The sequence below is a fragment of the Callionymus lyra genome, chromosome 9, assembly GCF_982586985.1.
Source record: "Callionymus lyra chromosome 9, fCalLyr1.hap1.1, whole genome shotgun sequence".
Lineage (NCBI taxonomy): Eukaryota > Metazoa > Chordata > Actinopteri > Syngnathiformes > Callionymidae > Callionymus > Callionymus lyra.
In genome coordinates, this window is record NC_141826.1 from 20,726,340 (window position 1) to 20,740,479 (window position 14,140).

The 14,140-nt window shown below is 40.4% G+C and overlaps 1 protein-coding gene across 2 annotated transcripts; it reads left to right on the top strand.

The window, feature by feature from the left end:
* Positions 1 to 247: 247 nt before the first annotated feature.
* LOC148072195 (putative carboxypeptidase X1) lies at positions 248 to 14,048 on the top strand. Of its 2 annotated transcripts, XM_087798460.1 has the most exons (14): positions 248 to 464; positions 4,796 to 4,905; positions 4,976 to 5,115; positions 5,943 to 6,027; positions 6,098 to 6,257; positions 6,333 to 6,424; positions 7,629 to 7,752; positions 8,853 to 9,049; positions 9,112 to 9,291; positions 10,462 to 10,756; positions 12,460 to 12,599; positions 12,659 to 12,761; positions 12,819 to 13,151; positions 13,234 to 14,048. In XM_087798460.1, the coding sequence occupies exons 1-13, from the start codon at positions 248 to 250 to the stop codon at positions 13,109 to 13,111; spliced, it is 2,136 nt and encodes a 711-aa protein (XP_087654586.1). In that variant the 3' UTR covers positions 13,112 to 13,151; positions 13,234 to 14,048. The 2 variants fall into 2 exon arrangements, with proteins under 2 accessions (XP_087654586.1, XP_087654585.1); XM_087798459.1 differs by having other exon boundaries at positions 12,819 to 13,318.
* Positions 14,049 to 14,140: the final 92 nt, after the last annotated feature.

A 14,140-nucleotide genomic window follows, 5' to 3' on the forward strand; every position in this document is an offset into this window, starting at 1 on the left:
TTACAGTTTCAAGTTTTTGTTTACAATTATGAATCCTTGGATATTTTACTAACAATTCCATTCTGGGGTGACATCATAACGCCCTCGAAACGACCTCTAACCGTTTTGATCCTTCATTTCTCATCTTGTGGAAGCTACTTTTATTTTTGTGTTTCCACACAGGAACTTGTCTGTGCTGCTGCCAGCTTCACACAGGGGCAGAGTGGCAGGTCAGCGAGGCTGCAGACAGAGCAGCTTCTGCACCATCATGGCTGCTCACCTCACTCTGCTGTCGCTCCTCATCTGTGGATCACTTGCCTTTATTTCGGCCGACGATGACGTCACTAATGCGACAGCAGTGAGCGAAAGATCTGCTGGAAACATCAGCAGGTTTACAACACAGTCTCCAAGAACCACTACGACTCAAAAACCTGTGAAAGTAGCTCCTAAGAAAGAAGAAGAAGAAGAAGGTCCCATTGAGTTGGGTGAGTCCAAGTCTTTATGTCATAGAAACAAAACTGGTTCTGTTGTTGGAAGGTTTTTTGAATAAATCAATCCTCACTAGTTTTGTATGCAAGGTGTAGGTGCAGGTATTTAATTTTTTTTCAAGTTAATACAAATTCCATCATAAATAAAGGAGGGGGAAAAAATTGTAAAGAAAAATAAACTTAACAAAATTGAATGCTTGTTAAGTTTTAACAGATACTGTAAAAGACAAAAAAAGATATTTTACTATCCAAAATTGTCACAATATAAAAGATAAAAGTTCAATGAACTTTCAATGCTAAATAAAAAAATTAAATTGAAAAACATTGACGTTATCATTATCCTCCAAGTAAAAAGATCTTAAAAATCTACTATCAAATGGTATAAAAAGAGGAAAACTTTATTGATTCAATACCTACACAATGGTTTCATGCTAATGGTTAGCATTGCTAATATTGAAAGTTGACAGGGTTATAACTAATGTGTTCTTTACTAAGGGTAAGTACACTAGAATAGAACCAATGACCAAAATGTAATTCCAAAACCTGAGTCATTTTTTTTCAAAATAAAAGACTCCAAATACATTTATAGTAATTATCATTGTCATCGCTTGTCTTTCGTCCGACGGCCTCGTCGTTAAATATGTCAAGATTTTTTTTTGGCTTTGTAAAAAAAAGTGAGCGACTTCCTGTTAACGAATCTCTCGGGTTCTTCAGGGTCTCGGAGATTCAAGGGTTAACTTGTCCACAGCCGCTGATCTCTGAGGCTTTATGGACTCAACAGACCGGCTCTGTGTTGGTCTGCGGTCGGGGTCGTTGTCCGGAGATATCTTAGCGTGGTGTTCCTCACTGATGGGATCCAGATGTTGGTGTGAAGCCTCCAGTCAAACATGGAGACCCCCCCCCACCCCCAACTGTGGAGGAAGTCGCATAGCAAATATTCCGACTTGAAGTATTAGTGTTGTTTTTTCTTTAAATGTATTTATTAAATAACATTTTATAAATGTTTATTTTATTTTTTTAATTTACAGCATTTATTGTGTTTCACATGTTTCTTCTGTGATTAGTTTGTATTAGTATTTATTTTCTTTAAAATTTGAATTCAATGTGTTTTCATCAAGATTTGTCAAATCTCCATCCCTCTGTACCCCCGTCCTCCCTCCAAGCTGGTCACATCAACAGTTCGTCAACACAGAGTCTGGTTCTGCTCGAGGTTTCTGCCTGTCAAAAAGGACGTTTTTTTCCTCGCCACTATCAAACTGTCATTCGCTCATACTCCTATGTATTCTAACTTAAACTGTTACCGTAAGTGTCTTAAGATACATTTGTTAGGATTGGATCCTTTATATAATATATATATACAGTATATATATATTAAAATGTCTTTGTTTTGTACATTTTATATAACTTTTTTAATTTGTATTTTTTAAGCTTTCATGGCCTTTTTGGGGGGGAGCTCTGGGGGATTGTGGGGGACACCCTGGTCGTTTCCACTGCAGATTTAAAACTATTGTCGTGGAATATTTGTCAGAGATTCTGTTTGCATATAAAGTTCCTTTATTTATATGTGATGATCCGTTGCTACTTTAAAGCCTTCTGTGAGTTTATGATTTCAGGGAAAATGTCCTTACAGTGAGAGGAAACTTCCAGCTGTGGTTTTATGCAGCATTTTTCCGACATGATGACTCGATTCCACTTGATTCGGCCTGACTAGTGCGATAGTCATCTGCCTGTGTTCACATCTGTCGGCTGTGTTTTGTAGAAAAAAAAAGGCTCGTCAGGAGTGTCAAAGTGTCAAAGAAACCGAAAGCTCCTCTAAAGAAAATCAAGATCGTCGCCAGGAAGTCGAAAGTAAAAAAATCCGAACCTCAGGTCAGAAAGAGAGAATCAGAGCCGTCGACTGACCCACGTAGGTATCCTGAGGCCACGGTGAATGTACAGCATGTTGACTTCTCTCACTTCGGCGGCAAATAGCTTTGATGTCTTCCGTCTCCTCGTGGAGTTTCCTGGAGGTTCCAGACCAAACCATGGAATCATCATGAAACAGGAAAACACCAAAAACGATTTGCTGACTAATAAATCCAGTGAGAACATGCTGTACATAAAGCCACCACTATATACTAAACCTGCTTAGGTGCTGATATCCACTGTCTAGTGCTCTCTAGTGACATCTATTGGTCAGCTTGAAGCATATGTACATCAAAGACCTGGTGCATGCTCTAAAGCGTATGTGCTAAACAAGACACAAAGCACTTGAACAGTCAAAAGCAATACACAGTTAATATATATACTTTAAAAGGCCAGTTATAAGGATCGGGTAAATGTCAGTTCTTCTACTAGAGCGGGTCAGAATTCTGGCTGCAGAGTTTTGTATTAACTGCAGGCCAGACACCTTCTTCTTGTTTAGACACCAAAATAAACTGTTACAATGATCTAAACGAGAAGATACAAACGCATGGATTATAAACTCCAGATCGTGTTGTGACATAATCTTCCTACGTTTATAGATTGTTCTTAATTGAAGGAAACAGTTTCTGGTCAGTTTTCTGCAGTGTTGAACTAGAGACATGTCTTTGTCAAATAGAACACCCAGGTCTCTCAGGCTGAGTTTGACAGACTGACCTTAAGTCACCCAAGTACTGACTCAACCCTGGAACCTTATCATCAGGAGCAATAACCAGAATTTCAGTTTTCACTGAGCCATTGTCAAAAATGTATCTGGTTCAGTAGACACAAATGGTGACATGGTGCTGGGCTTTCAAGGAGAACAACAAGGAACAAAACTGGTCCCCTGAGCTCCATAAAGCAGAAAAATATTAGGGCTCTTCGAGATGCTGTCGTTGCTGTGCATTCATGCTGCCTCTATAGCTCGACTTGGCAGGAGGACGCTCGGTGAACCAGGATGAACCCTCCAGACAAGGAGCATCTGTCCAAGGCAGCGGTGGAGAAGACTGGATGCAAAAGTGTCAGCTTCATTTAGTTCTGGAGCTGATCAGAGGTTCCAACACCTCATTCAAAACGTGCCTGTAATATAGGTCACGCACATCCAGCTAAGTAGCTGGTCCGGAGTGAACCAGACCAGACTGGTCTTAAGTAAACCTTACATTTCAGAGCGATTCTTAAAAGTGTTTCCCTGGTTTTGCATTCATGGCAACATCTTACCTGAAACAATGTTATCTTGAACAATAAGTCCTGCAATTGAAGTCTTTTTACAAATACTTGGGGTTGATCATTGACGACCACATCTCTTTTAAAACTAAACTTAAGTTAGGTTTTCACTTTAAGAAAAAATCATGTGCGGAAGCTTCAGAATCTAGTGACTTTTACACATTTAAGGCTGTTGTCTTGTTTCTTTTTTCTTATGCTGTACAATTGTACTTAATATTGAACTTGAAATTGTTTTTATGTGTAACTGTTTTGCTGACCATCCTGGACAGGTCTCTCTTGTAAAAGAGATTTTAATCTCAATAAGACTAACCTGGATAAATAAAAATAAGTCATGCAAAAGTTTCCCCCTAATTTCCGCCAAAATGCCGCAGCTGTGTCTCAGGTCGTTGTTCCACCAATCGGCACCAGATCCCATACGTACTTTGGTGCTGCGCTGAACTGAATTTATGTGGTCGTGCTGCAGTTTAAATATGGAAGACAAAGATCGGACACACTGCTGATGGGAATTGCGTCCTTGTATGGACTGTTTGCTGTTTGGTGCCATAACACTTAGGAGCCTGTCTGGAGGGAGAACTATAGCAACGGGCAAATGTCGTTTGGATGGTGCAGCTAATTCTTAACCCAGTTTCCATGTTGGTTTTCTTGATTTTATCATCCAACATGTGAACCAAGGGGTGGAGCGTTGCTTCATGAAGCTTCATGAAACAGTGTCATTCTTTTCAGAGTCCACTAGATGGCGGTCTCTGCACTATTTTCCTTTGTTTTGAACAACTGTTCTAATGAAACATCACATGATTTTTAAACTGATGGCGCCACCTACTGACCTCTAAACAACATGACACTGTTTCATGAAGCTTCATTAACACATCACTACAAAGTGGTGTCATAGCTTTGACTAATGGTGTCGCTCATGCTACCCTTGCAAACAACACAGACTTCACGCTAGTCTCTTTAGCAACGGCACATTATGGCTTTCCAAGTTGTAGTGTGAGTTTGCTGAATAGTCGTTGAGGTCTCTAAACAGGTTTGTGTTCTGAATTAAGAGTTACCAGAAGACAGATTCTGTTTGTCCCCAGACTAACATTTAACCTTCTGCGTCTTAAACTACTTCTGATACAACATGCAGCTCTGTCCCGATCGTAACATCGTCATCCTGTCGTTAGAATGTCCACCTCTGGGTTTGGAGTCGCTGAGGGTCAAGGACGCTCAACTGCGGGCGTCGTCCTACAAGCGGCGAGGTCTTGGTCCACACCGTGGCCGACTCAACATCCAGGTAGCTAACGGCTAACTCTTCTCACATATGATGTACATTGTCTAAGAAGTGTCGTCCATGTCCGTTGCAGTCCGGCATCCATGACGGAGACATCTACGATGGAGCCTGGTGCGCTCAGCACAGAGACAAGAACCAGTGGCTGGAGGTCGACGCTCTGCGATTGACCCGCTTTACCGGAGTCATCCTGCAGGGGCGCAACTCCATCTGGAGGTTAATCACACACTTGGAAATGGTGCCTTAAATTGGGTTTCCTACAAAAACCTTTCTAAGCTGTGCTTAAGTTCTAGTTATTATATTAAAATGGAAACACAGAAACCCAATTGTACTGTGTTGACATTTTCGATATATAATAATAACAAAGCTTAGAAAGGTTTTTCGACGAATTTCAAGGCCCTTTGACACAACATTTAGCATTAGCACTGACAACTGCAAACACACACAAACATTTATTTATTTATTTTTGCTTCAACAACTTTCTTCTTAAAGGTCAACTAATGTAATAACCCAACTCTCCTGACTCACTCAAATGACTCAAACGTTGAAGTCTTCCTCTCCAAGATACAGTCCCTCATCATGACCATGTTTTGAACTTATTACTTTATAAAGTCCTTCCCGTCTGAAATCTGGGCGAAGGAGAGGTTACGAGAGTCCATTATGACGTAATAGTGGCCACACTCCTCCTGCAGCCAGCTGTTATCATGACCCGCTTTGTTTATACAAAGTCCCTTGGAGTTGGAAACGTCTGGGATTGATGTTTGACCAATCACAGCAGAGTTGGTGTGGTTATGGTAAACAAGATTTAATCGCCAGAAAATCAATGTGTCTTCAGTGGGTGGGGATTAAGATCATTTTCTAATGTGAATATTTCAATGAAAAGAGAGTTTTGTACAACAGACACTGATGATACAATAGTCATCATTATCATCAATAATGATACTTGAATCTAAATTAGTTGCCCTTAAAGACAGAGTTTAGTTATTTGACCTGTGAAGGCTCAGGTCTCAAGAAGCTAAAACTGTGTCTATTATTGCCAACAGTTGGGACGTGGTTCACACCTACAAGGTCCAGTTCAGCAACGACTCTCTGGCCTGGAAACCGAGCATGAACGGAACCAAAGAAGCTGTAATTTCAAAAACACATTTTTGCCTCTGGACGCTTTTTGATGTCGGATTAAAGATCGTCTCTTTTGAAGGTTTACGAGGGAAACCAGGACGCACACACTCCAGTCCTCGCCCTGTTCAACACCTCCACCGTGGCCCGCTACATCCGCATCAACCCTCAGAGCTGGTACCAGAACGGGACCCAGGGCGGCGTCTGCTTACGGGCCGAGGTCCTGGGCTGTGTCGTGCCAGGTAAGACGACGGACAGAATCCTCTCATCCTTTTTTCCCTATTGTCTCGCTCAAACCTGTTGTCTCGGGGAAAAAGATCCTCAGAACATGTACGCGTGGCAGTCGGAACCGACCCAGTCTAGGGACAAGCTGGACTTCAGGCACCACAACTATACCGAGATGAGAAAGGTGAGAAGCCGGTGGGTGGTCGCCTCGTGTTTGGACCACGACATGACGTCCGCACGGTAGTCCTGAGTCGCCCACATCTGCCAACAATCATCTTATGCTTCCCAGCATTCACACAATTGAGATCCTGTTTTCTTCTGACCTAAATTTTGTGCCGCTTCTCCTCCAGGAGATTTCATCCTATTTGAACGGTTCAAATCGTTTCCGAAATGCGGGCTATGTTCTAGCTCTCTTTTATCTCTTCCACTCTTTTTATTCTTCTTTTTCTACCCCATTCATTTCAATGGGGAAAATCTTCAACTCCTTCCACTTTGACCTACTACTTCTACCTTTACTACTAATTCCACTAATACTTCTACTACTAATCCTGCTACTACTTCTACCTTTACTACTAATTCCACTAATACTTCTACTACTAATCCTGCTACTACTTCTACATTTACTACTAATTCTACTACTACTTTTAGTTTTCTACTACTTCTACGTTTACTACTAATTCCAATTATTCTACTTTAACTACTAATTCCACGAATACTTACACTACTACTACTACTACTACTACTACAATATCTACTTTTACTACTAATAATACAATTCATTTTAATTTTCTACTACTTCTATTTTTACTACTAATTCCACTTCTTCTACTTTCAATACTAATTCCACTACTACTTCCACAGCACAGCATGGTCAGCATTCACACTGCATTTTTTTCTGGAAATGCCCTCTTTCTAGTTACTATTCAGAAGCAAAGGAAGCTCCAAGACGGGAGGAAATCGGAGCTTATGCGATTACCTTAGAGTACGCAAACATGGCCTTGCACACACACACCACATATTGAAAAGGTCTGAATACTTCCAGCCGGTCTGCAGAGCGGCTTCTGTTCGCGGTCAGTTTCCACTCTGACCAGAGCAAATATTTTCCCTGTGAGGTCGCGTTCACACCGAGCCGCCACTATCCCGCCGACACATTCCACCAGCCTGGCGGAGGTTAAGACACGAATGAGGACGTTTAGAATAATACTAGCATCATTCATGCTGTCGCTGATGATGACACTGACGAGTGCAAGACTTAAAAAAACCTTTCATTCAAAATTATGAGAATGAAGTTGCAATATTACGATATTAAATTCATGAAAATGTACATCATATTCTTGTCCTTGTGCCACTCAAATATTGTTTCTTCTTGACCGTCGTTCTCTCCTCAGCTGATGAAGTCCGTGGCCCAGCAGTGTCCCGACATCACACGGATCTACAGCATCGGGAAGAGCTACAAGGGCCTCAAACTCTACGTCATGGAGATTTCCGACAACCCCGGGAAACACGAACTCCGTGAGTTGTTTATATTACTACGTGTATATCTGAGTTCATTTGTCCATGATACCATTTATAAACTATTTTTTCTCATGTGATTTTTTTTTTTTTTACTCAATGTTTACAAAAATTAAAAATATTATAGCAGGGTAAACAGAAGGGGGCTCAGCTCACTGCCCTGCAGAGAGTTAGCAGCAGTTGTTACTCATTATAAATGACTTATTAATCAATAGTTCACTCTGAACAACTAACTTATTATTCTTAATGATAGATATTAAGTTATTGGTGCATTTGTGATTCATTAGTGCTTCTTTATCTGCAAGGTTACTTTGTAGCTGAAGTTCTTACTTAAATCTTTTTACAGACTATAATATTTGGGTCAAGATAACCCGGTTGCCTGAAAACAAATGTTTGTTGTATCCCTTGTGTTGTCTCTGGGTCAAGGTGAACGGCCTCCCTGGCTTCCAGAAATACACGCGGAGGCCACCGGGTAATCTTGACGATGATGTCACACAAGGGATACCACAAACGCATTCTTTTCAGGCCACCGGGTCATCTTGACCCTGAGATAACACAAGGGTTTAAATAAGCTGATAATAAATCACTAAATTATAATGTTTCAACTCTGTTATTACTACAGTTGAGCTTGTTTGTTAAACTTTAATTCATTTTGAAACATACAAATATTTACTTTGGACTTTACTTCTGGAAGGTTTCCCCTTTTCAAAATACTGGTCAGTGAACGCACCACAAGACTGAAGCAGGTATTTTTAGTTTACAAATAAAATTTACTTATTAACTTAACTATTAACTATATTTCACCTTTTCTAAAGTCTGACGCTTAATCCGCGTCAATTAACCTTATTCCCGCGTGAAACTTTCCCTAAAACAACACAAATGCTGGAGTACACACTTTCCTTCGTTGTCACACACACGCTCACAAAAATATACACAAGACAAACAAGTCTTGACCTTATAAGTATACCTATATATATATATATTTTTTTTTTATTGTTTAAGCACTTTGTGACCCTGGTCTAAAAAAACCTCTACAAGTATTACTTACTTACAAGAAGTCATGACCAGACTCTCAAGCGTGTGTTTGTCGCCCCCTGCAGGCGAGCCGGAGTTCCGCTACGTGGCGGGGATGCACGGGAACGAGGTTCTGGGTCGAGAGCTGCTCCTCAACCTGATGCAGTACTTGTGTCACGAGTACAAGCAGGGGAACCAGCGAGTGGTGCAGCTGGTCAAGCAGACCCGGATCCACCTGCTGCCCTCCATGAACCCGGACGGCTACGAGATGGCCTACAAGAAGGTCTGAAGGGAACCGTGGCTCGTCTTCTCCATGGAGGTCTTTGACCGAGATGTTTCCCACAGGGATCCGAACTCTCCGGCTGGGAACTGGGTCGCTACAGCTACGAGGGCATAGACATGAATCACAACTTCGCAGACCTGAACTCGGTCATGTGGACCGCCATCGAGCTGGAGACCAATCGCTCCAAACTCATCAACCACTACTTTCCCATCCCGGAGCCGTACACCTCCGAGGAGGCCTTCGTGAGTTTCAACATCTCTTGAAGTTCCTTGCAGATAAAGAAGCACTAAGGAATCATAAATGTACAAATTACTTAATATTTACCATTAAGAATAATAAGTCAGTTGTTCAGAGTGAACTCTTGGTTAATAAGTCATTTATAATGAGTAACAACTGCTGCTAACTCTCTGAAGGGCAGCGAGCTGAGCCCCCTTCTGTTTACCCTGCTATAATATTTTTAATTTTTGTCAACATTGAGTAGAAAACATCTCTTGAAGTTCTACCTAAAAGTGCATCGAAGTTCATCAGTAACGTCATAATAATGTGGTTGAATTTAACATTTAGAAAATGTTATTATTTTTATTTTTTCAATGTTTTGTTGTTTAAGTATTTATTTTTAATAATTTAATTGAATAATTTGTATCTTTAAAGGTTCAAGTTACGAATAAAAAAAAGATGTTATTAATGTTATTTTTTTAATTATTAGAATTAGATGTCAAAATTATTTGTAAAAAAAACAAAAAAAAACGAATTATTGAATTAAATTATTTAATAAAAATTAATAAAAACATTTTGAATTTAATTGGATTATTTAAAAAAATATATAAAACAAATTAAATGTTTTAAAAAAACAACAGTTCATTGTCAGAATATCAGTTCCCTTAGAATATTGAATTGTTTTTTTTCAAGCATTGCATTTTTTTAAATATATTTTTTAAATAATCCAATTAAATTCAAAATGTTTTTGTTAATTTTATTAAATAATTCTTTTTTTTCTTTATTTTACAAATAAGTTTGATATCTAATTCTTATAATCAAGAAAATAAAATTAATAACACTTTTTTTTTATTCGTACTCTGTTGTTTTTATTCAAGAATTGAATTTCTTTTATATATATATATTTTTAATAATTCAATTTAATTCAAAATGTTTTTATTAATTTTATTAAATAATTTAATTCAATAATTCGTTTTTTTTGTTGTTTTTTTACAAATAAGTTTGACTTCTTATTATAATTAAAAAAATAGAATTAATAAAACACTTTTTTTTTATTCATAACTTGAACCTTTAAAGATTCAATATTCTAACGGAACTGATATTCTGACATTTAATCGTAACCTTGAATTTTAATGTAGGTATTAAATGTAATTATTTTTCAAGTCCGTTAAAAGATTTCTCCCGTTGACCACCAGGTGGCGCCGGAGACCCGGGCCGTCATCGACTGGATGCAGGACATCCCCTTCGTTCTGAGCGCCAACTTCCACGGCGGCGAGCTGGTGGTCACGTACCCGTACGACATGACCCGGGACTGGGCGCCGCGAGAACACACGCCCACCGCCGACGAGAGCTTCTTCCGCTGGCTGGCGACGGCGTACGCCAGCACCAACCAGGCCATGTCCAACCCAGACCGCCGCCCGTGTCACAACAACAACTTCCTGCGCTACAACAACATCATCAACGGAGCCGACTGGCACAACGTCCCAGGAAGTAAGAAAACTCTTGTCTAGTACATGAAGTCCACCTTCAACTTCTGAGCATCTGCTGCTCTCGTGGGGGCGCTACTGCTCCGCAGTGGTCAGTACATATCTGAAGGTCATTTCAACTATCATTAAATACAAACTTACAGATGTTCTTCAACAATCTAGTTAACGACAGAAGTGCTGATTAAGCTGAACCAAGTTAACAAAGTGCAAAATGGTTTAGCGTATAAGCCATGAAGTCATAATGTTTTTAATAAAACAGTTGATATGGTTTCATTAAACAGCTGATGAGGTTTCATTAAACAGCTGATGAGGTTTCATTAAACAGCTGATGAGGTTTCATGAAACAGCTGATGAGGTTTTCATAAAACAGCTGATGAGGTTTCATGAAACAGCTGATGAGGTTTCATAAAACAGCTGATGAGGTTTCATGAAACAGCTGATGAGGTTTCATAAAACAGCTGATGAGGTTTCATAAAACAGCTGATGAGGTTTTAATGTAACACCTGATGAGGTTTCATGAAACAGCTGATAAGGTTTTAATAAAACAGCTGATGAGGTTTCATGAAACAGCTGATGAGGTTTCATAAAACAGCTGATGAGGTTTCATGAAACAGCTGATGAGGTTTCATAAAACAGCTGATGAGGTTTTCATAAAACACCTGATGAGGTTTTAATGTAACACCTGATGAGGTTTCATGAAACAGCTGATAAGGTTTTAATAAAACAGCTGATGAAGTTTCATGAAACAGCTGATGATGTTTTAATGAAAAACCTGATGAGCTTTCATGAAGCAGCTGATGAAGTGAAATGAAACAGCTGATGAGGTTTCATGAAACAGCTGATGAGGTTTCATAAAACAGCTGATGAGGTTTCATGAAACAGCTGATGAGGTTTTCATAAAACACCTGATGAGGTTTTAATGTAACACCTGATGAGGTTTCATGAAACAGCTGATAAGGTTTTAATAAAACAGCTCATGAAGTTTCATGAAACAGCTGATGATGTTTTAATGAAAAACCTGATGAGCTTTCATGAAGCAGCTGATGAAGTGAAATGAAACAGCTGATGAGGTTTCATAAAACAGCTGATGAGGCTTTAATAAAACAGCTGATGAAGTTTCATGAAACAGCTGATGAGGTTTTAATAAAACAGCTGTTGAGGTTTCATGAAACACCTGATGAGGTTTCAGGAAACGGCTATTGAGGTTTCATGCAACAGCTGATGAAATTTTATAATACAGCTGATGAGGTTTCATGAAACAGCTGATGAGGTTTTAATAAAACAGCTGTTGAGGTTTCATGAAACACCTGATGAGGTTTCAGGAAACAGCTGTTGAGGTTTCATGCAACAGCTGATGAAATTTTATAAAACAGCTGATGAGGTTTCATGAAACAGCTGATGAGGTTTTAATAAAACAGCTGTTGAGGTTTCATGAAACACCTGATGAGGTTTCAGGAAACAGCTGTTGAGGTTTCATGCAACAGCTGATGAAGTTTTATAAAACAGCTGATGAGGTTTCATGAAACACCTGATGAGGTTTTAATTAAACAGCTGATGAGGTTTCATGAAACACCTGATGAGGTTTTAATTAAACAGCTGATGAGGTTTCATGAAACATTTATTAATTGTATTGATGAAGTTATTTAATTAATAACTGACTCGTGCACGTTTCTTTAACCACACCCGCGATGGAACTGGTTCTCTCAGGTATGAACGACTTCAGTTACCTTCACACCAACTGCTTCGAGGTGACCGTGGAACTGTCCTGCGACAAGTTCCCTCACGCCAGCGAACTTCCCGTGGAGTGGGAGAACAACCGGGAGTCTCTGCTGGTCTACATGGAGCAGGTGAGTCACGTGACTCGAGAGTTGGTATCAGAGCCGCTCGTCTGATCCGTGACTCTCAGGTCCACCGAGGGATTCAAGGAGTGATCCGGGACAAAGACTCCGAAGCCGGGATCGCCGACGCAGTCGTTCAAGTGGAGGACATCGATCACCACATACGCTCGGGTACTTGTCGAATCCATTTTTTTTTTTTGTGGGTCTACTTCCTGTTTCCGTCCACAGCCGCGGGCGGCGACTACTGGCGGCTGCTGAACCCCGGCGAGTACAGGGTGACGGCGAGCGCCGAGGGCTTCCTGCCGTCCTCCCGCACCTGCCAGGTCATGTACGAACACTTCCCGACCATCTGCGACTTCCTGCTCACCAGGGTGCCCGAGCGGAAGGTGGGTCCCCTGAAGAAGGGCGTGAAGACCCCCAAGGATCCGCAGCTGCGACTCAGACTGCTGCGCATGCGCAAACTCCGAGTCACCACCAAAGCCATGAACCGCAGACGAGCCGCGGCCAAGAAAGGGAGATGATGAGCCAGAGCCGGACTCGACGGTGTTTGGACATTAACCCGTGAGTCACTGGTGGTACCGGCTCCCTTCTGCAGGGACGAGCATCAACTGAGTCATTGAGTCACACCTTTTTTTTTTTTAAGTGAATCAGGGAACTCCATCGACTCACCTAAAAAATTGAGTCCGACTGACTCAAAGGACCAGTGAGTTAATTATTTGAATCCTACAATTCTGACTTCGCCCCCTAGTGACTCAAGGTGTTGGTAAACAAGTCTGTCTCAAAAACGGACGAGTCCTACACATCTGTAAAAATGACTGAAGGTGAGTCCAGTTGTTTCCCAGTGAATCCTGGACCTTGAACCCTTTGAGTCCGAGACTTCATGAAGGGGAGTCCCACAGATCCACTGAGGCATGTGACTTGAAATGTTTAACTCAATGAATTACTGAGTCCTACAATATGCCGTCCCCCTTTTCTACATTAAGTAAAAACACAATGAGTCCTACACCATCAGAAAAGTCACCTGTCATGGAGAAATTGAGTCCTACTTTTGACAAGTCATTTGAATACAACTAACATTTTGACTAACCCTAGTTACTCAGTGTCTCAAAATGGATGAATCCTACAAATTTAAGTCAGCCCTTAAACAAAAGATTACAAGTGAATCAATTATTTCCCAGTGAATCCTGGGTAATGGTTTAAAGTGAGTCCATATCAGAAGCATGTGACAACTCGACTGAATCCTACAATATGCAGTCCATCCCTTTGATACAGGTTCAATGAATCCCACAGTCCCAAGAGAGTCCTGGTCAGATTCAAGATTTGTTTCGGAAATTATCGAAGAAAGTCCGACTCAAGGACTCGACACACGTTTGATTCAGTTCTTGAAAGTAAACATTCAAGTTGAATCCTGGGAAATGGTTTTAAATGAGTCCTACACATCCATCTGAGTTTTTATGTCTTTTGTCTACTCGTCATGATACTTAATGAATCTTAAAATAGTGTTTCTCTTTGATACATGTGCAAAAATAAAGGGTTTTTTTTACATCATC